We start from the raw sequence: 22,300 nt of genomic DNA, 5'->3' as shown, positions 1-22,300 counted from the left end.
CAGCCTTGCATCCCAGGGATGAAGCCCACTTGATCATGGTGGATAAGCTTTTTGATGTGCTGCTGGATTCAGTTTGCCAGTATTGTATTGAGGATTTTTGCATCGATGTTCATCAGGGATATTGGTCTAAAATTCTCTTTTTTTGTTGTGTCTCTGCCAGGCTTTGGATCAGAATGATGCTGGCCTCATAAAATGAGTTAGGGAGGATTCCCTCTTTTTCTATTGATTGGAATAGTTTCAGAAGGAATGGTACCAGCTCCTCCTTGTACCTCTGGTAGAATTCGGCTGTGAATCCATCTGGTCCTGGACTTTTTTTGGTTGGTAAGCTATTAATTATTGCCTCAATTTCAGAGCCTGTTATTGGTCTATTCAGAGATTCAACTTCTTCCTGGTTTAGTCTTGGGAGGGTGTATGTGTCGAGGAATTTATCCATTTCTTCTAGATTTTCTAGTTTATTTGAGTAGAGGTGTTTATAGTATTCTCTCATGGTAGTTTGTATTTCTGTGGGATCGGTGGTGATATCCCCTTTATCATTTTTTATTGTGTCTATTTGATTCTTCTCTCTTTTCTTCTTTATTAGTCTTGCTAGCAGTCTATCAATTTTGTTGATCTTTTCAAAAAACCAGCTCCTGGATTCATTGATTTTTTGAAGGGTTTTTTGTGTCTCTATTTCCTTCAGTTCTGCTCTGATCTTAGTTATTTCTTGCCTTCTTCTAGCTTTTGAATGTGTTTGCTCTTGCTCTTCTAGTTCTTTTAATTGTGATGTTAGGGTGTCAATTTTAGATCTTTCCTGCTTTCTCTTGTGGGCATTTAGTGCTATAAATTTCCCTCTACACACTGCTTTGAATGTGTCCCAGAGATTCTGGTATGTGGTGTCTTTTTTCTCGTTGGTTTCAAAGAACATCTTTATTTCTGCCTTCATTTTGTTATGTATGCAGTATTCATTCAGGAGCAGGTTGTTCAGTTTCCATGTAGTTGAGTGGTTTTGAGTGAGTTTCTTAATCCTGAGTTCTAGTTTGATTGCACTGTGGTCTGAGAGACAGTTTGTTATAATTTATTTTACATTTGTTGAGGAGTGCTTTACTTCCAACTATGTAGTCAATTTTGGAATAGGTGTGGTGTGGTGCTGAAAAGAATGTATATTCTGTTGATTTGGGGTGGAGAGTTCTGTAGACGTCTATTAGGTCCGCTTGGTGCAGAGCTGGGTTCAGTTCCTGGATATCCTTGTTAACTTTCTGTCTCGTTGATCTGTCTAATGTTGACAGTGGGGTGTTAAAATCTCCCATTATTATTGTGTGGGAGTCTAAGTCTCTTTGTAGGTCTCTAAGGACTTGCTTTATGAATCTGGGTGTTCCTATATTGGGTGCATATATATTTAGGAGAGTTAGTTCTTCTTGTTGAATTGATCCCTTTACCATTATGTAATGGCCTTCTTTGTCTCTTTTGATCTTTGTTGGTTTAAAGTCTGTTTTGTCAGAGACTAGGATTGCTACCTCTGCCTTTTTTTGTTTTCCATTTGCTTGGTAGATCTTCCTCCATCCCTTTATTTTGAGCCTATGTGTGTCTCTGCACGTGAGATGGGTTTGCTGAATACAGCACACTGATTGATCTTGACTCTTTATCCAATTTGTCAGTCTGGGTCTTTTAATTGAAGCATTTAGCCCATTTACATTTAAGGTTAATATTGTTATGTGTGAATTTGATCCTGTCATTATGATGTTAGCTGATTATTTTGCTCGTTAGTTGATGCAGTTTCTTCCTAGCCTCACTGGTCTTTACAATTTGGCATGTTTTTGCAGTGGCTGGTACCAGTTGTTCCTTTCTATGTTTAGTGCTTCCTTCAAGAGCTCTTTTAGGACAGGCCTGGTGGTGACAAAATCTCTCAGCATTTTCTTGTCTGTAAAGGATTTTATTTCTCCTTCACTTATGAAACTTAGTTTGGCTGGATATGAAATTCTGGGTTGAAAATTCTTTTCTTTAAGAATGTTGAATATTGGCCCCCACTCTCTTCTGGCTTGTAGAGTTTCTGCCGAGAGATCAGCTGTTAGTCTGATGGGCTTCCCTTTGTGGGTAACCTGACCTTTCTCTCTGGCTGCCCTTAACACTTTTTCCTTCATTTCAACTTTGGTGAATCTGACAATTATGTGTCTTGGAGTTGCTCTTCTCGAGGAGTATCTTTGTGGCGTTCTCTGTATTTCCTGAATTTGAATGTTGACCTGCCTTGCTAGATTGGGGAAGTTCTCTTGGATAATATCCTGCAGAGTGTTTTCCAGCTTGCTTCCATTCTCCCTGTCACTTTCAGGTACACCAATCCGACATAGATTTGGTCTTTTCACATAGTCCCATATTTCTTGGAGGGTTTGTTCTTTTTATTCTTTTTTCTCCAAACTTCTCTTCTCACTTCATTTCTTTCATTTGATCTTCCATCACTGATACCCTTTCTTCCAGTTGATTGCATTGGCTACTGAGGCTTGTGCATTCATCATGTAGTTCTCGTGCCATGGTTTTCAGCTCCATCAGGTCCTTTAAGGACTTCTCTGCATTGGTTATTCTAGTTAGCCATTCGTCTAATTTTTTTTCAAGGTTTTTAACTTCTTTGCCATGGGTTCGAACTTCCTTTAGCTCAGAGTAGTTTGATCATCTGAAGCCTTCTTCTCACAACTTGTCAAGGTCATTTTCTGTCCAACTTTGTTCCATTGCTGGTGAGGAGCTACGTTCCTTTGGAGGAGGACAGGCGCTCTGCTTTTTAGAGTTTCCAGTTTTTCTGCTCTGTTTTTTCCCCATCTTTGTGGTTTTATCTACCTTTGGTCTTTGATGATGGCGACGTACAGATGGGGTTTTGGTGTGGATGTCCTTTCTGTTTGTTAGTTTTCCTTCTAACAGTCAGGACACTCAGCTGCAGGTCTGTTGGGGTTTGCTGGAGGTCCACTCCAGACCCTGTTTGCCTGGGTATCAGCAGCGGAGGCTGAAGAACAGCGGATATTGGTGGACAGCAAATTTTGCTGCCTGATCATTCCTCTGGAAGTTTTGTCTCAGAGCAGTACCCGGCCGTGTGAGGTGTCAGTCTGCCCCTACTGGGGGGTGCCTCCCAGTTAGTCTACTCAGGGGTCATGGACCCACTTGAGGAGGCAGTCTTTCCATTCTCAGATCTCCAGCTGCATGCTGGGAGAACCACTACTCTCTTCAAAGCTGTCAGACAAGGACATTTAAGTCTGCAGAGTTTTCTGCTGCCTTTTGTTTGGCTATGCCCTGCCCCCAGAGATGGAGTCTACAGAGGCAGGCAGGCCTCCTTGAGCTGAGGTGGGCTCCACCCAGTTCGAGCTTCCAGGCTGCTTTGTTTACCTACTCAAGCCTCAGCAATGGCAGGCGCCCCTCCCCCAGCCTCGCTGCCGCCTTGCAGTTTGATCTCAGACTACTGTGCTAGCAATGAGCAAGGCTTCGTGGACATATGACCCTCCCAGCCAGGCACGGGATATAATCTCCTGGTGTGCCGTTTGCTAAGACCATTGGAAAAGTGCAGTATTAGGGTGGGAGTGACCCGATTTTCCAGGTGCCCTCTGTCATCCCTTTCTTTGACTAGGAAAGGGAATTCCCTGACCCCTAGCACTTCCCGGGTGAGGCAATGCCCCGCCCTGCTTCCACTCACGTTCGGTGTGCTACACCCACTGTCCTGCACCTACTGTCCGACACTCCCTAGTGAGACGAACTCGGTATCTCAGTCGGAAATGCAGAAATCACCCATCTTCTGTGTCACTCACGCTGGGAGCTGTAGACTGGAGCTGTTCCTATTCAGCCATCTTGGCTCCCTCAGACCTTGAGTACTCTTAAGTCAGGGGTAAGGGCTCTATTTAAAAAATGCTATTATATCAGATGGAAATTAGTGTTAAAAAAAGATTCAGTCAATAGATTTGCAGCATCGAAGTCCTTATACCCCACTGCTCCTGCAAGTTACTAATAGCGAATAGCTAATGACTTCTAGTCATGACCTATCCTGTCCCCATGCTTTGGTAAAGAGCCCCCAGAATAATGCCCTCTCTCAGCCTTAGGGACTCACCCTGTCTGAGCTAATTCCAATTTGTGATGATACTTTTATTCCTTCGTTCATAACACTGTCCCTTAAAGTAGCTGAAGTCAGCGTACCCTATAATAAAATGGAGTAAAACAATTTGATTGTAATGAAACGTTTTGAATTCAGCCCTTAACAACCTGGATAAGCATTATGTGATCCAGGTAGCCCAGCTCCAGAATGCCTGGCCACACATGCCAAATTAGGACAATACCCAACAGGCTGTAATGAGTAAGCCTGATGAACACCTCTCCAAAATGTCCTGAGATGACAGGATGTGCACGGGACTATAGTACTTTTAATACTCCGCTGTCAAGACCTGCTGAGGGAAATTCTGTTCTTCTGGTCCTAAAGAAAGTACTAAGCTTCTTTGAAAACCTGCCATGATTACTCTGTCTTCTGTATTCTGCCATCAGCCTGCACTAAAACCCTTCTTAAATGAAAGATACTCTGTGATAGAGTTCTTCACCTTTCCTCTCCTCTGGACTTGAAAATACTGGGGTGGGATGGGAGGGAAGGCAGCATTGAAACTTGCTTGAGTTTTACCCATACCCATGTGTAAAGTTGAACCCATATCCTACCTGAATCTATGCCTATGTGTAAAGTCCTATATATTTAGAGGAAAATTAATCAGCTTCTAATTTCACCACTGTAGCCAGAAGGTATTTTTTAAATCACATTAATATATCCCTCTTTGGCCAGAATTCCAAATGCAACAACAAGCTGAACCCCTAACATATTCTAATCAGATCATTATTATATACTTTAAAGAAATGAATATTATTTGAATAAGCCCTAATTCCATGGCATTAGATAAGTATATTTCAATAATGACATCAACCGACAATTTGCAAAATTTTATTTTTCAAGGTTGAACAATGATTCATTGTAGACTTTCAGATGAAATAATTAGCAGTCTTGAAGTACACATTGAATACAAATTAATTTGATTTCAGTAGGCACATTTCTTGGAACAAACTGAAGAGTACTTAAAAGATCCCATTGAATGCATGTGGCATTATTCCTAGTTTATGGATACTGTTTCAACCAAATGAATCTTGGGAGAGGGCACTTAGTAATTAATGCATCTAGAAACTGATAGCACTAAAATATTAAAACTTATGCATTCCAGTGTTTACATGTGTATGTGTGTGGGCACATGTGATTCTGCTTTGCCTGTTTTACTATCTTACTGTTTCCTCTGGGGATCTTACCTCACTTCTACTGACAGTCACTCAGAAATTTTTTTATCAGCCCTTTTATCCGTCATTTTCTAGTTTTCAAATATTTCTAATAATGCCTTTTATTTTAGACAAGGTCTTTGTTGAAAAAACTAAATTACACCAAAATAAAACCATACTTTGTCCCTAGTGCTGCTCATAACCTGCCAGAACTTTCATGCTTCAAATCACAAGGCTAGGGAAATTGTCTAGTCAAGAGCCCCCCTCCACACCGCTGTGATGGGCTGGGGCTTCCAGGTACTGCTGCTACAAGGTAATGTATAGATATAATTTCTTCTGTCTCTTACAAAATAAACTGACCATGAAATATCGTTGTCCCCTCACTTTCTTGTTTCAGCTGGCAAAGGATGTAAAGATTCCAGATGGATTTACATCTAAGTCAGAAATATTCATTACCTATGAGCCACTTTAAATATTTTCTGTCCTTTCTAAATGATTACCTAACATTTCAATCTCCCTTTTTGACATGTGCCCAGCTTCCTTTCTTTATTAACACTTTATCCTTTAAAGCTCGGTTTGTCATTTACAATCTCTCTTACTTGGTTACTTTGGGACATCTTTGTAGATTCAGGTCACTTTTGCCTATTTTTACAGGAATAACTGCCACAGAGCGCAATGGGAGTTGACTTCCTAAAATAGTTTACTGTCTTACTGTCTTCAAATATGATCGTAAGATAAAACTTATTTTTAAGCTTAACTTTGAGTAAATATTATGAAGAAAAAATGAATTATTAAAAGACTCGATTCTACACACTACTTATATGAGGAAATTTTCTGAAATTAAAACATATCAAGCTCCATTTGCTCAGCGATGAGGTACTTGCACAAAGTTCCCCATGGCCTTTTGGTGTACAAATTTATAATAATGAAGACTACTTCTAAGAAAAAAAATTTGACATAAAAGTTTTTTTTTTTTTTTTTAAAACTACTGCATTCAAAAAGTTGTTTGAGTTGTAAACACTCAAGGATAAGCCAGTTTTAGGATCACATTATTGTGTCACAGTAAAAGAAATGTGAGTCACATTTATTTCCTTAATTCATGGATTCAGGCTTTCCTAAATTCTCAATAATGAGCTACACTACATTCTTGATGTAAGTTGTTAGGAAAATCCAAATCTTCATTTCTAGCACTAAGTGTCAAGAAATGTGCTATTATGAAATCACACATAGTCAGCTGCTTTTGTATTTTGGTTAACCAGGTAGTTTGAAAATTATTTTCCGACTAGCACTGTTCTCAGATTTTAGAAGCAGAACTAGAGGAATTATACTGAGGTATACTTTGTGGCAGTTCTGTTGCTTCTCTGTCGCCCCAGAATTTACCATGGTATTGAGGATGGATATGCAGAAATTATGCTCTTCATCAGGTAGCAGTTACCATAGGTGATCAAACATCACCTGTCTATGGCGTCTATAACATATTTGGGTGATGGACTAGCACTACTTTAATTTTGCAGGCTTATATATATGGTGAAAGTTGTATATTTTGTGAAATATTTTTTTTAACCTTTAACATTAAGTCATTACATATGAACTTATCACTGAATATGTTTAGATTAATTTCTGATTTTACAAAAATAGAAACCTGAAAAACACAGATACTAGCAAAGTTTTTTCATAGTTATGTTTAATTCCTTTTGTTTAATACTGGAAGGAAGCTTTTGTGTAGTCTAATCTTGGATTGGGCAAATATTTGATGCTGTCTGATAGTAACACTGTTGGCCAGATAATAATTTTGATAAATCAATCTATCTGCTTTGGGGAGTAGAATTTGACGCCTACCTTAAGGTATTAAGAAATACTCATTCTACAGTACATGTGTGTAGGAGTTCAGTCCTGTACTCAGGCTCACAACTGTATCATTTGGTGGTTTGTAACAACAGCTATTGCACATCTTGTGGGGGTTCTGAGAAAAATCAAGCGTCTGGGGCTTTCTTCCTTTCTTCTTATCGGAAGAAAACCAGCTTAAAAATGGGTGAAAAGAACAAAACTGGTCTTTAACTGTAGGCTTAATTGTCATGAATCAGTGAGAAAAAGAGTGGTGGCCTTTTCCCCTTTGTCACCATAGTTTTCTCTGGGCATGCAGGTTGTTCAACCTTAGTCTGGGTTATAATAATCTTTAAGATTTTTGTTTTTAGACTAAACCTTTGGTTCTTTATATAGTTTTGGAAAAATCACATACAGTTTGTTGATGTTTTTCTTTTTCTGAAAAATCTTATCCCAGTGCCAATTCTTTTAAAGGCTGCTTGTAATCTAATTCATAACAGGTTTCTTTACTCCATGTTGTAAAATCTGAATACAGATACTGTCCAAACTGTCCAAAGAGTAATGTTTGAATTCACAGTAACAAAAGTTACAAAGTTTGTGCAAAAGATATTGTACACCATTGGAGTACCTAGAGCTTGCTATAGTTAATTTTATAGATAAAGCTGCATTTCTCATTAAAACTATTCTGTGCTACATTAAAAGTTAAGTTTTGGATTTAATCTTTACTAAAAATAAAACTGAATACTCATTTAATCTCTGAAATCTGAAGATGCAGACTGCCTTTACATGATGTTTATAATGTGGTAATAAATCACTGGAAACTTTTAGACATCATAATTGCTTTGGAGCTCTTCAAGTTTTCCAAGTGTCATGAAGTAAACCCGGCTGTGGTGATTGCGCAGGGTAGAGGTAAAGAACAGCTTGAAAAAGAAAGAAATACACTGTCAACAGATATTTAATACATTGCCAACAGATATTTAATACATTGCAACCAGATATTTAATATAACTATAATTTTTTTTTTTTTTTGGAGACGGAGTCTCGCTCTGTCACCCAGGCTGGAGTGCAGTGGCACGATCTCGGCTCACTGCAAGCTCCGCCTCCCGGGTTCACGCCATTCTCCTGCCTCAGCCTCTCCGAGTAGCTGGGACTACAGGCGCCCGCCACCACGCCCGGCTAATTTTTTGTATTTTTAGTAGAGACGGGGTTTCACCGTGGTCTCGATCTCCTGACCTCGTGATCCGCCCGCCTCGGCCTCCCAAAGTGCTGGGATTACAAGCGTGAGCCACCGCACCCGGCAATATAACTATAATTTTATCTGCATCTGCTAATTAAAATATTAAGCCTTACTGTTTTGTGGAACAGTTTCTTTTTCAAATGAAAGAATGAGTTTACATTAGTTTGGAGTCTAAATTATACATTTTTAAAAAAACCTTTTACTATATTCTACATAATTATAATTTATATAGTTAAATAAAATTAGTAATTTTGTAGGTGGCCTTCATTTGCTGAAGTTCTTGATTATTTTTGGGCAATAATTCTTTGCTTTTTAAAACAATAGTCTACTTATATTCAAGTTGGCTTTTCTTTTAATATAAGGAAACAAATTATTTAGGTGTTGTTTACCATTGCTGCTTGTATTTAAGAAGCCATTGAAATTTTCTACTTGGTACAATTTTCTTTATTTTTCTTTTCTTTATTTTTTAATATTAAAAAATTTAACAGACAGACAATACTGTATGTTTTTATCACATACAAAGTGATGTTTTGAAGTCCATATACATTGTGGAATTGTTAAATCTTGTTAATTAACAAATGTATGACCTCATGTGGTTATCATTTTTATGGTGAGAGCACTTAACAACCACTCATGCAATTTTCTATTTCAGCAAAATGGACTGACATCAATAGATTGATAAAATGAGTTAAACCCAGTGGCTTAGAGAGGGACATGTTGTGTAAATGTGGTCTGTACCATAAAGAAAATTATAACAAAATATGCACATAAATATCAGACAAAGGTCTCCTTGTTAGGACTAAGGATTTTGACATCCACAGTGGCTATATTTAGGAGACTTGGTGACATAATGATGATAATAAGATACACTAGGTGTGACAAAGGGAGGCAGGGAGTCTCTAATTTGTGATACTGTGAGCTTACAGTGTATGTAACTGTACATGTTGCTTGATAAAAGATAGTATTTGAAATTATTACAATTTAAATATTAAAAGTATTTAATATTATTAGACGAAGGCAGCAATCATAGTTACTTCGGTTAGTAGTCATCAAGAAAACAAATAATCTTTTAAGAAAAAATTATATGATTACACTGAGTTAAATAAAATTTAAAATGCCCTCGCTTAACTCTTCTAAGATCTGCTTTATACCTAATTAAATAAAAGTCTTCATAAACCTTTACAGAGTTTGCTCTGTACAGAGGGGGATGCAGGGCTTTAAGTGTATATGAAAACAGTATTTTACATTTCATAGTAAGTAATTTTACCTCATAATAAAGAGACAACATTGTAAACTTTTTTAAAAGATATGCTAATCATTCTTGACTTAACATATCTGATGTTACAGGCAATCTGTGAGATGCTTACAGATATGAGTAGTTGTCACAATTGTTCCCAAAGCAGTTATTAATATTTCTATTTTGGAGATGAAGGAACTAAGGATCAGAAAGATTAATCAAACTTCTCAGGTTCTCTAACCTAGTTAGTCCTGGTTAGAGCCAGGACTGCATTCTAGGTCTTGCTGACCTGAAACACAGGTTTTTGCCATTTCATCTCTTCACATTGTAAATTGGCAACTTTGCTTGACATACAGTGCTTTATTCTGGCTGTTCTGATATTAACTCAAACCCTCTGCAATCTCTTCTCAACATGAATGTTTCCTAATCCTATTAGGACTATTTCTTCACCCTATTATTTCCTATAATAGGTAGGAATGGTAATAATCTTACACCATGAAATTTTCCATCTAAACTATTTGAATTAGTTGTTAAAATTGATCAAATTATACAAATAACTGCCAAATCTTGATTTTATTTTTATTTTCTGCAAAATAAACATCATAACACCCACTTGTGAAGATAAATTGAGATAGCTGTTAAAGTATCTAGCACAAGGCCTGCTATACAATTAGGTGCTCAGTAAACATAAGTACATTTTCCTTCTGTTATTGAATTATGTTGAAAGCTATAAAAGGCAGATTTGCTCAAGCATTTTGTTTAAAAATATCATTTTAATATGAACATGAAAGGCACTATGAATCAAAGACAATAAAGGATTTTGAACCAAATAAATAATGGCTAAGCTTTGCTTAAGACATAACTAGAATTTTTTCTTATTTTTTCAAAATGAGCTTCTTTTGAAACCAAATTTTATCACTTACCAAATTAGCGTTTCTACTGCAAAATATAAAATTGTTTTTTAATCAATAGTATGCCAGTTTGAAAAAATATACCACGAATATATTTATAGCCAGAAGGAAAAGGACAGAAATTTGTTTTGTTAGTTCATTTTCAATTGTTGCATTATTTTTGCTGTAACTGGAGGGTGTAGGCTATACCTTGTCACCCCGGGTGCACAGGAATCTCAGCTTCTTAATTGACCTGCGCTTCAGCTCACTTTCCAGAACCCTGGATTGCAAAGAGCGCACTTCAATGGCCTTTTGGCCCCATCCTGTGGTTCGCTGTGTACATTCAAAAGCTACAATACAAATGAAAAAAAATCAGAAAAACACAAAATCTTTCTGGCCGTCATAGAAAATTATAACTACGGTCAATGTTTGTTTATTAAGAGGCTCATTATTACACTTCAGGTTAGCACATCCTGTTTTTCCCTCCTGTAGTCAGTTGTTTGGCCATTTTGCTGCTCAAGAGTGGTGTTCAAACTGGCTATCTAAAGGCACCATTGTAATCAACATTTAATTACCAGGTCTCAATTATTTAATTCTTATATTCATATCCTCTAACGCCGCAGAAAAAGCTAAGGACTAATTCTATCCCGTTTGTAGACATTTTGATCTACTCACAGCCACTCTTTATTTTATAGTCTAAGTGACATACAGCATTCCTAATAAGGGCTCCTAATAAGGGTGTATATTTGTGCTCCAGTGACATACATGAAAACCTGACCCTTTAAAATTGTTAAAAAATGACTTGCTCAAATAATGACTGTAGCAACCCTAATGCAATCCAATAAATTATCGTGTTATAAGCAGAACCAAAGCTAATTTGATATTCTTAAGGTTTTTTCCTGCTCAGGAAATATTTATTAAGATTTTAACTTTTTTGACTCTATTTTATAATACTTTGTGACAAATATAGATTATGACAATAATTGCCTTAAACCTAATTATGTAAACAGTCAGTCAGCTGGTGCTGTAAGGTATTTTTTGACACAAAGAACAGCACTATTATTACACTTTTAACTTTCAATTTAATATTCTTTATGTACTTCATGGGGAAAAATTCCATAAGTAAATAAAATCCTGACATTTAAAATAATATCAAGATTTTAAACTCAAATTAAAATAGTCTAGGAAACAAGAAGATAAGGCATCTTCATTCTCATATTACCATGATTAAAATCAGAATTCAATTAATTACTTTGATTTTTCATTTTTTCTATTATGAAAGGAATAAAGTGACTAAGAAAAATGGCTATCCTGGAAGAAGACTTTATAAGTCAAATTTCAGACTAGAATTAAAATAACTCCAGATATAAGGGAAATAAGGAAAATCAGTCTCCAGAGGGTTGGGAACAAGTAACAGATTTAGTCTATCTAGAGTTGAATTTCTTCACCTATGTGACTACTTTATTAAAAATGATATTTTTGTCAACAACATAGATCAAAAATTCTAAACTTAAAGCACAGGCTTTTTGCTGAGTCCAAGTACATAGTTCATATGGCATTGCATAATTTCCACCGTAGTCCCAAAACACCTACATCTGCCACTTAACCTAGCTACTGAGCTAGCTTGCTTTCTGAGATGAAACACAATGATTTGGAAGTGGGAACACTTAGTAATACCTGATGCAACTGTTAAGCCTGTATATATTTGTTTGGAAATGGAGAGCAATGATTTGAACACATTTATTATAACTTAAGAAAACGTAAAATTTAAATTGGGGAAATCCGGATCTGAATTAGTTTTAAATAACAAAGCAGTTGTTTGTAGACAGAATAATATAGTAATTGATCTCCTTAATATCAGTGTTATATGGCAGTCTTTAGCATACTCTCAAAATATCCTTAATATACAAACTAAAATATCATGTTCTTATAGTACTGTAATTTATTTTACATGTAGCTGTCTTTCAAATTCTAGCAACTTAAAGTAGCTTTTTTTGTTTTAGGTCAGAAGTTGTCCTGTCTGAGGACAAGAGCTGCACCAGATGACTTCTCAAGATCACTTTGACCCTTATGATTGTCTACTGGCATAAATATAGGGGTTTGTTCAGTTTCCTATTTGAACTGAATTTCCTTATAACCATTTCTGATTAGCATATCGATCACAAAAGTACCACTGTAAAGGATAGAACATGAGTCATTATTTTTACTTTCTTTTGCCCTAAATGTGTCAATTATACTGTAAGCATTTATCCTCTGTCACTTAAAGTGGTTTTAAACCCTCTGTGAGTTCTTACTTGTTTGAGGAAATTGGAGCAGGTTTTCAGGACAATCCTTAAACTGACTATATATGAAAAAAAAAGAAGAAGAAGGATTCTGCAGATGCAATGCAAAGTGCCATCATCCCATAAAAAAATGTTCATTAAAAAGCAGTTCTTTCAAAATGGTCCTTAAAGCCACACGAGGATCATATTTAGTCATTTTATAGAGATCACAGAAGCATCTGCCTTCTCATTTGACAGACCATCTCTCTCTCTTTCTCTCTCTCTCTCTCTCTGTCTCTATGTTGTTAACAACAACATAGACTAAAAATTCTAAACCTAAAGCAAAGGCTTTTTGCTGAGTCCAAGTACGTAGTTCATATGGCATCGCATAATTTCCACCTTAGTCCCAAAACACCTACATCTGCCACTTAACCTAGCTACTGAGCTAGCTTGCTTTCTGAGATGGGACACAAGGTTTTGGAAGTGGGAACACTTAGTAATACCTGATGCAATTGTTAAGTCTCTCTCTCTCTCTCCACACACACACACACACACACACACACACACACACACACACACACACACACTGCTGCCTTTTTCCTTTATTTTCTCCATTAAACTTCTCTTTTCTATAATAGCTATCCTCCAGCTAATCATTCTACTCTCTCTAATATTTTTACTTTTCGTATCTAGAATTACTTTACCCCTATCTAGAATCACATCTGGGGTCACTGAGCCTCAGAACATATACAAGAATCTCAAACTATTTGGATTTCTCAGATCAGCAGTCCTGCTTTGGCTAGGAAGAAAAAAATGTCCGGTTTGATGAAGATGAAAAGGCATTTTTCTTTGTTGCCACGTGGTTGGTACCTAACAAGCACTCCAGTCAGTCATATCTGTCACTTTTCTAAATGATTTGATTCTTCACAAGAATATCACTCACGAAATAGAACTCTACTGACTATAAAAAATAGAAGTATTTGGCTCTTTTATACTAGTTGGCAGTCTCCTAAGATAAAGATAAACCCCAGAATCAGTGTGATGAAAAGAAGCATTTCCAATATCTGTGTAAAGTCTGCAAGTAAAGGGAGTTAAAACAAAATTATAGATTTTTGTGGAAAGGAATTAGCTCTCATTTCAATTATACAATATTGCAAATAACTCAGATAACCAAAATGAGTCTCTTTGTGGTACTCTCACGAATTCATTAAGCATAGGACAAATACAGGCATCACCTTACTAAGGGAATAATTATGCAGAACCCCAAATTAATCTTATGTATCTTAAGAAAATGTAATAATTTAGGAAATCTTTTCTTAAGACACTTTTTTACCCTTGAAAAGTTACTCTGGGGTCCTGAAGAAGAAAGAAATTGTATACATACCTATAGAAGATGGTATGTCTTTCCACATTTCAAGGATCTTCTTGAAGAGTTGTTCATTTGCTTCCACAGAGAGGGCTTCAGCATTGAAGGTGAGCATCATGCCAATTCCCAAGCAATCAGGTAAAATGATGATATTCTGTGGTATAATGATTTCCAGGGGCTGGAATTATGTTTCATAAAGATTTATATGTCCAATATTTTATCACTACTACTTTAATCGAAGCAGCTTGGCAGAGCAATAAAGACCAAAAGAGGTTCAAAGAGCAAGGAGGAAGAGCAACCTCTATTTCCAAATTAATAAGCATGCTATCCAATATTTGAAGAGAGCTGCTTTCATTATGTCATAAATTCATAACTGTTAAATATTCTTCTTTATAATTAGGAGAAAGCCTTATTAGAAAAGCAAAGATGTATTTCCAACACAGAGAGATTTCTTGACATTTCACAAATTATTATGTATCATAATAGAAGAAACACTACTTGTTACAGACTTGGGTTTAAGATAACACATTAATAAATACTTTAGTAATTAATGTACAAACCAAATAACAAATATACAATACTTGCTTATCAGGCAACTCACTCAAATTAGAAATAGAAAACTAATCTAAAAAATAGCTTGAGCTTAAAATGTTTACAAGGGACAGCTTTATAATAGTCTTCACAGCTTGAAATATATTTCCCCCTTTGAGTCATTTCCCCCTTTGCAAAAAAGTTAGAATTTCTTTTCCAATTAATATAATTTCAAATGCACTTAAGATACACATTCAAAGACATATTTGGTGACATAATATGAAAAACTAAGAAATACCTAAGCATTTCTAAATTTCATAATGCACAAAACAATGCAACAAAGTTTTCTTAATCTACAGATATTGTCACATTAACAGTATTTCCCTGCAAATGAAAAATTGTGTTCCTCTATGGTTTCTCCAAACTAGCACATTCCAGAAAAAAAAAAAAAAGTCAGAAACTATACTTGCCAAACCCAGCGTACTCAGGCCAGGTGCTTGAGGCCATGTCCCAGCAACAACAATCCTTATAACTAAAATGGGGATCCAGAGACGAAAAGCAATTTTAATGCGTTCCCTGGGCACTTGCATGAGCAATTGAATCAGAAAACAAAGATAAAGGAAGAGAGTAAAAGAAATTGCAGGAAAGAAGATTGTCTTAATAAAATCTGTTTAGAAAAAAACTGGACAGCTGCAAATCCAGACAGCCTCAGATGCTTCTCAGATGATTCCTGAAGTAACCAGATATTCTTTAGCACACATGGTTCCCTTGTATCATTACAGCTTTTGTAATCTAGCACTCTTGGAAAAATATTATTTTTATTATATTCTTTCTCAGAAGACACCCCCCTCCCTGATATTAGATTCCTTTCTCTTTTAATGGGTCAAGACACTAGAGTATTTAGCTAAAAATATTTTTGAATATACACAAGGTATCCTAATTGGGTCAGAAAGTGATTTTTAAGAACTCATCTCTAACTAACAAATTGCTTCAAAAGGAAATAACTTTCCTTGCTTATTAATCATGTGAAACACGGGGGTCAACATTCCTGAATTACTTTTCAAATAAGTGTAAACATGGACCAATACTGCAAAGTTCAATACTGCACTAGCTTCTTAATAAAAGCTATCTGATGCAACATTAAAAAAAAAAAGAGAGAGATGCAGGAAGCTACGGAAGACACTCCAACTGAAGAGTACAACAATAGCTATATCAAAATTAACCTGACCTCACATTTAAGTGGCTTTGGCTAAGATTGGTTAAGTATTTTCTAAATTATCAACAGTGTGATTTCTATATAATCATGGGCAACAACTGAGTAATAAGCTAATTATCTTCAATATGACCAAAAGACTTTTACAAAATTGTCCCCACTAATGTTCTGACAATTGGTTTATGTAATTTGTTAGAGACATATGAGACAATTCTGAGAGCTGTTCAAAATATCACACAACTGTAGTAATTTGAAAATACATCAAAGTTTTCTCCTGGACTTTTTGTATAATGCTAAACTGCTAAAACTTTGGTTGTCTAAAAATTAGGGATTTAAATATAGTGAAGCAGAGAACTGTTGGTTTAGGCCTTCCTTTTAAATAAAAATTTCAATAGGACAAACATCATTGCCAACACCAAATTTGAGACACAGTAGAATTATATTTTGTATGGTGTGTGTGAGGGATATTACATTATGTTCAAACTCTTTATGTAAATGATGTGTATAATATTTTTATGACAATCTATATTTTAGATGTTGCGCTGTCTTTCACAAAATATAAGCATTTAAGAGTTGAGTATCTGCTTTTAAAATGCTGAATCTTTTGATCAGAAATTCTAGCTATAATTAACCAGATAAGAGAACATTTTATGATAATTTGCTGTTATATCACTGTTGAGGTAATATAATAAAGAATAGGGATACACACAATAATGCTGCAATACTGGTGTTGTATTTTTAAAAAATTTGTTAATGCATTGTGAAGTGCAGAAAAACTAAAGCAAGTACTGCAAAATCAAATACACTTTATGGTCAGTTATTATAAATATATAAACATAAATGGGTAGAGAATGTAGAGCATATATCCCATCTAAAAGGAGCTATGAATGAATAAATTCCAATTGATAATGGCTAGATAGTAATGTGGCACTGATGCTAGCTGGTCTTCTGATGTAGCAATAGAAGTCCAGAGTTTAAGTGTAAACTTTATTCATTAAAAATAAAAAAACATTGGGCAAGACAAGCAAAATCTACCTGCAGAATATACTCAGCTTTCTAAACTAAGGAATCATCAGTGTTTTTTGTTTATGCAAGATCACTTTCTGGCACTCTATACTTACCTTTTATGTCTCAGTTCCGGTATAGACACTGCTAATCATATTTTTAAACCTTTCAGAGTTTTGACAGTTGGAAAAACTCAAATGGTGGTATGCAATAATTTCTAGGAATCTGAAGGTATTATCTTACATTATTTGGCAGGGTCACATCAGACATAACCTCAGATTCTGCATCGATGATGTGATATCCATCTGCTGAGCTGAAGAAAATCTTTAGTCTTTTTTCAGAACCAATAGCCAGGTCAACTGTCACTGGCTTATGATCAAGTGTTGGAAATACCTGTGAATATAAAACCAAATATGGCCAAAAGGCCAAAAATGACATTCTAACTAAGGCAAAAATTCCCTCACTCTTTTGTCAGGTTTATAAGTGTACAAAACCCAAGTGGATTTTTAAAATGGCATATTATATTTAGAGACCTGTGTATTACAGTTTTTCTTAGATCTGTTATTACAACAAAGAAATAATTATGTTCAATAGCTTCAAAATATTGAGTTTCTCTTCAAAGGTCAGATTGGCAATGATCATAAGAGCCTTGTATGGCCCTGCATTCTGTTTGCTGTCTTCAAGTTCCTTGCCTTGAGCTTCAGCAAATGAAGGAGCTCATCTGGTCTCTTAAACCGGTTCGCTGGATCAGCTGCCTGTATTTTTGCCAGTATTCGTATATAGGCTTGATAGGACATGTAATCTCCTTCAGAGTCTGCTGATTGATCAATGCATACTTGGTAGGGAATGAAAAGGGCCAGACATGTTAACCTACCATATACTGGGTATGTACTCTAGGCTTCTATGGTTTCTAGTCCAAAACAAAAGGCCAAACAGGATTCATTGCCAAGATTAGATCACGGTAGAGGACTGAGCATCACAGGATTCACCATACTGTAGTTGTGAGGTGGGAGTCAAGAACTGCAGTAAGGACTTGGACAAGAACTGTGTATCACGCTAGACAGACTGTTGGTACTTATCTCTTCGCTTTCCAGCTCCATACCAGGCAGCTCTGACCAATCAGCAGACACCCAAGAATAAACCCATATCCAAATACTGACAGCTGAACCAAGGCCCAATTTAGGGAGATCAGATCAGGAATGTGATGTGATTTGTCTCAGGGTTGACTCAGACTGTATATACAGTCATCGGTACAATTTATAGAAGAACATAGTTATTATGCAAATAGACATTGGCAGATAGTCATAAGAATTTGCTCATCTTTATTGTATACATGTGATGTTTTCCCTTACAAAATATACCATGTAAACAGATCCTGACTTAAGATACAAAAGTATTTCATGAATACCTTGCTGCATCTGTCAGAATGGGTCCCTATCAGTGCTTTGTTAAAACCTGTCTATGGATCAACTAGTTAAAAATCACCTGGAACATCTGCTAAAAATATCAATTCCCAGGCCCTACTCCAGACCCACTAATTCAGCCTGGTGTTGGGTCTGAGATCTAAACCTTTACCAAATGTTCCAGCTAATTCTGATATACATCCTAGGTTAGAAGCTACTGGACGTGATAGAATGCTGCCAGTTCTTTAGTCAACCCTCATTACTATGGAATAAATACAAAATAATTCCATTTAAGTAGAATTCTGGAGCATTATAAGTAAGTTACTCTAGATAAAAACAGTACCTCATTTTAAGGTTAGTTGTTTAAGACAATAAATTGTTAATTTATGTGGCCTATCCATAGAAGTTCAGCCAAACTGTAATAAAGTTAGAAAGAGTACTGGTAAGCCTAACCACCATGTCTCACAATATTAATAGATATAGAGAGAAATGTGCTTAGAGTTCCAGCTTGGAAAGAATATAGACCCATCCAACCCCTTCCCATACCCACATATTGTGGCCATGGTAACTGGAGCAAAGGCTTTCTTTTCCCTCCTTTTTCCTCCAAGGGTGTTCCCCCTCTATCATTACCATACCTTTCTTTACCTTCCCTCTGCTCTCTACCCCCCACTAAGAGAAAACAAGGACTTCTCAGCTTCAATGTATTGGGGTGGCACCCAAAGCCTGTGTTTGGGGCTCTAGAAGAGAAGGTCTTCATATTGACTACAGGAATTGGGAGTGAGGCGCTGGTGGGGAGGTCCTATAAGGGGAGGGGCCATGGATTTCCCTCCCTTGCTGTGGTGCCTGTGAATTATCTAAAAAAGGGTTAAACAGTAATTACTGACATGGTATATTCAAGTTACATTAGTGAGACCCCATCTCTACCAAATATTACGAAATTAACCAGGCGTGATGTGTGCCTGTAGTCCTAGCTACTTGGGAGGCTGAGGTGGGAGGATGGCTTGAGCCCAGGAGATCAAGGCTGCAGTGAGCTATGATCATGCCACTGCACTCTAGCCTGGGCCAGAGTGAGAGAGTGAGACCCTGTATCTAAAAAATAAACAAACAAGCAAGCAAACTAACAACAAAATTGCATTAACTATAGAAGAATGGTATATACTTCTGCATCTGTATTCCAAAGTACGATTCTGTTCACAATTTCTTCTCAAAATAAAAAATCATATAATCCAAAGAAAAAGGAGATCACTCACTTTAATAGCAGTGCTTTCATCAAAGGACTTCGGTGCCCATGCATAAAGGTGAATTGATGATTTCAAAGCAATTGCAATATACGTTGTTTCTTCATGTTGGACTATAATGATAAAACACAAAAAAGTAACGATGCCACAGAGTTAACAAGAACACTCAAGTATTTGTATTTGTCATAAAAAATGCCATAACCACAATTTAAGAGCACAGACAGTATATTTTTGGGGAAGCTACTTGGTTACAATTTGATGCCCACAAAAAGGTGACAAAGTTACTGTATAGTTTTATGGAGTATACATATTCGCCTTCAAGAGCACTCTAAATTGTACACTAAAACATTGATAAAAGAAATTAAAGAAGACCTAAATAAATGGAAAAAGTTCTCCTGTTCATAAATAGGTAGATTTAACATTGTTGAAATAGCAATACAGTCCAAAATTGTCTCCATAGATTCAATGCAATCCCTATTAAAATCCCAATGGCCTTTTATTGAAGAAATGGAAAAGTTGATCCTATATTTCATGTGGAATCTTAAGAAGCTCATAATAGCCAAACAATGTTGAAAAAGAAAATCTAAGTTGGAGAACTCACACTTTCCAATTTCAAAGCTTACTACAAGTTACAGTAATCCAAGCAGTATGGTACTAAATAACATAAGGAGAGACATATAGATCAATGGAATAAAATTGGGAGTTGGCAAATAATTTCTTTTCAACAAATGGTGCTGGGACAAGTGGATATACCTATGCAAAACAATAAAGTTGGAGTCCAAATCTCACACCATATACAAAATTAACTTAAAATTGATCAAATACCTAAATGTAATAGCCAAAACAATAAAACTCTTGGAAGTAAACATAGGGATAAATCTTGATAACCTTGAATATAGCAATGAATTCTGATATTTGACACCCAAATATAAAGCAAGAAAAGGAAAAAAAAAGATAAATTAGGCTTCATCAAAAATTAAAAATTTGGGGCACCAAGGGAAACTATCAAGGAAGTGAAAATACAACATACAGAATAGGAGAAAATATTTGCAAATCATATTCTGATGAGAGTCTAGTATATGGGCTGGGCACAGTGGCTCACACCTGTAATCCAAGTACTTTGGGAGGCCAAGGTGGGTGGATCACTTGAGGTCAGGAGTTCGATACCAGCCTGGCCAACATGGTGAAACCCCATCTCTACTAAAAAAAAAAAAAAAATACAAAAAATAGCTGGGTGTGGTGGCAAGCACATGTAATCTCAGCTACTCGGGAGGCTGAGGCAGGAGAATATCTTGAACCCGGGAGGTGGAGGTTGCAGTGATCTGAGATCACTCCACTGCACTCCAGCCTGGGCAACAGAGCGAGACTCTGCCTCAAAAGAAAAAAAGACTCTAGTATATGGAATACTTAAAGAATGCTTACAACTCAACAGCAAAAGGATAAGCAAACCAATTAAAAAACAGGCAAAGGACTTGAATAGACATGTCTCCAAATGGTCAGTAAACATATGAAAAGATACTCAACAACATTAATCACGAGGGAACTGCAAATTGAAACTTTTATGACATCCCACTTTACACCCATGGGGATGGCTAGAATAAAAAGACAGACATTTACAAGTGCTCACAAGGATATAGAGAATATAGAACTCTCACACATTACAGATAGCAATGTGAAACGGTGCAACCACTTTGAAAAACAGTGTAACGATACTATCCAAGAGAAAAAAAAACCATACGTATCCACAGATGAAGATGTATGAAATGTTCATAGTAGCATTATTTTTAATAGCCAAAAAGTGGAAAGAGTGCAAATGTCCATCAACTGATGTATGGATAAACAAAATATGGTATATCCATACAATGCAATACTACTCAGCAATAAAAAGTAATTGCTGATACATGTTATATATAATATAACATAGACAAACCTTGAAAATATTACACTAAGTAAAAGTCCATCATAAAACACAACATAATATATGGTTCCATTTATAGTAATAGTCCAGAAGAGGCAAATCTATAGAGAAAGAAAGTCCTAGGTAACCATTTATCAGTTTATCAATGGATACTTAGGACTGTGAGTGGTAGAGGGGGAAGTAAAGAAGGATGGAATGGGGGTAACTGTTAATGAATATGGAGTTTCTTTTGGGGATGATAAAAATTAGATCATGGTGATTGTTACACAACTCTATAGACCTTCTAAAACCCATTGAATTGGGCACTTTAAACAAGTGTATCTCATGGTATGTACATTATTTCAATAGGGCTATTTTAAAAGGTAAATTAAAAAGTATAAATAGGTATATGCTTGCTCTTGATTAGCCCTTCTGGTTCTTATGGAATATGTTGTCTTACCTGATAGATTTATACTTTGTGCTATAACGCCCTTTCTTGGCTGCAATTTCTTCTGCCATCCCTACGCGTTCTCTCTCTCGCTCTCTCTCTCTCTTTCTGTCTCTCTGTCTCTCTCTGGGTCTAGCTTACTCTTGCATTTTCTTTTGCATTGCTCCCAAGTAAGTCAAAGGAGCATGATTACTAAGCCTCCAATAATAAAAAATATTCTCTCTTAAGAAAACACTTCCTATATATTTAATATAGGGTAGTAATTGGTGCCAGTTCACTGTCTTGTGGATCTTGGAAGGCAATGAAAATACCAGGCAAGTATGATTTGTTCTTGTCTTCCTATGTGAAGATGCTACTAATTCCACCTGTCAGTGGGACAAATGCTTTTTGCTGTTCTGAGAGCTTAGGTGGACTGGAATGGGGTCAGCCAAGAAAACTAAACTTAACTAGTCCACCCCTCACAAAGAGCACAGATTTGCAATATGAGTACCTTTGTGACTATC

At 36.2% G+C, this 22,300-nt stretch overlaps 1 protein-coding gene across 1 annotated transcript in view; it reads right to left on the bottom strand.

The window, feature by feature from the left end:
* Window positions 1-4,941: 4,941 nt before the first annotated feature.
* Window positions 4,942-22,300, bottom strand: part of NRK (Nik related kinase) — a 139,978-nt gene continuing 122,619 nt past the window's right edge. The window contains exons 16-21 of the mRNA XM_032756236.2: window positions 19,461-19,565; window positions 17,504-17,646; window positions 17,055-17,204; window positions 14,081-14,240; window positions 10,646-10,785; window positions 4,942-7,991 (exon numbers count right to left, since the gene is read on the bottom strand). Coding sequence (XP_032612127.1) covers window positions 7,896-7,991; window positions 10,646-10,785; window positions 14,081-14,240; window positions 17,055-17,204; window positions 17,504-17,646; window positions 19,461-19,565 — 794 coding nt within the window. The 3' untranslated portion in view covers window positions 4,942-7,895. The remainder of the gene's footprint in view (window positions 7,992-10,645; window positions 10,786-14,080; window positions 14,241-17,054; window positions 17,205-17,503; window positions 17,647-19,460; window positions 19,566-22,300) is intronic.

This window comes from Hylobates moloch, unplaced genomic scaffold (genome assembly GCF_009828535.3).
Source record: "Hylobates moloch isolate HMO894 unplaced genomic scaffold, HMol_V3 SCAFFOLD_7, whole genome shotgun sequence".
Taxonomy (NCBI): domain Eukaryota; kingdom Metazoa; phylum Chordata; class Mammalia; order Primates; family Hylobatidae; genus Hylobates; species Hylobates moloch.
This window is presented reverse-complemented; position numbering and strand designations above follow the sequence as displayed.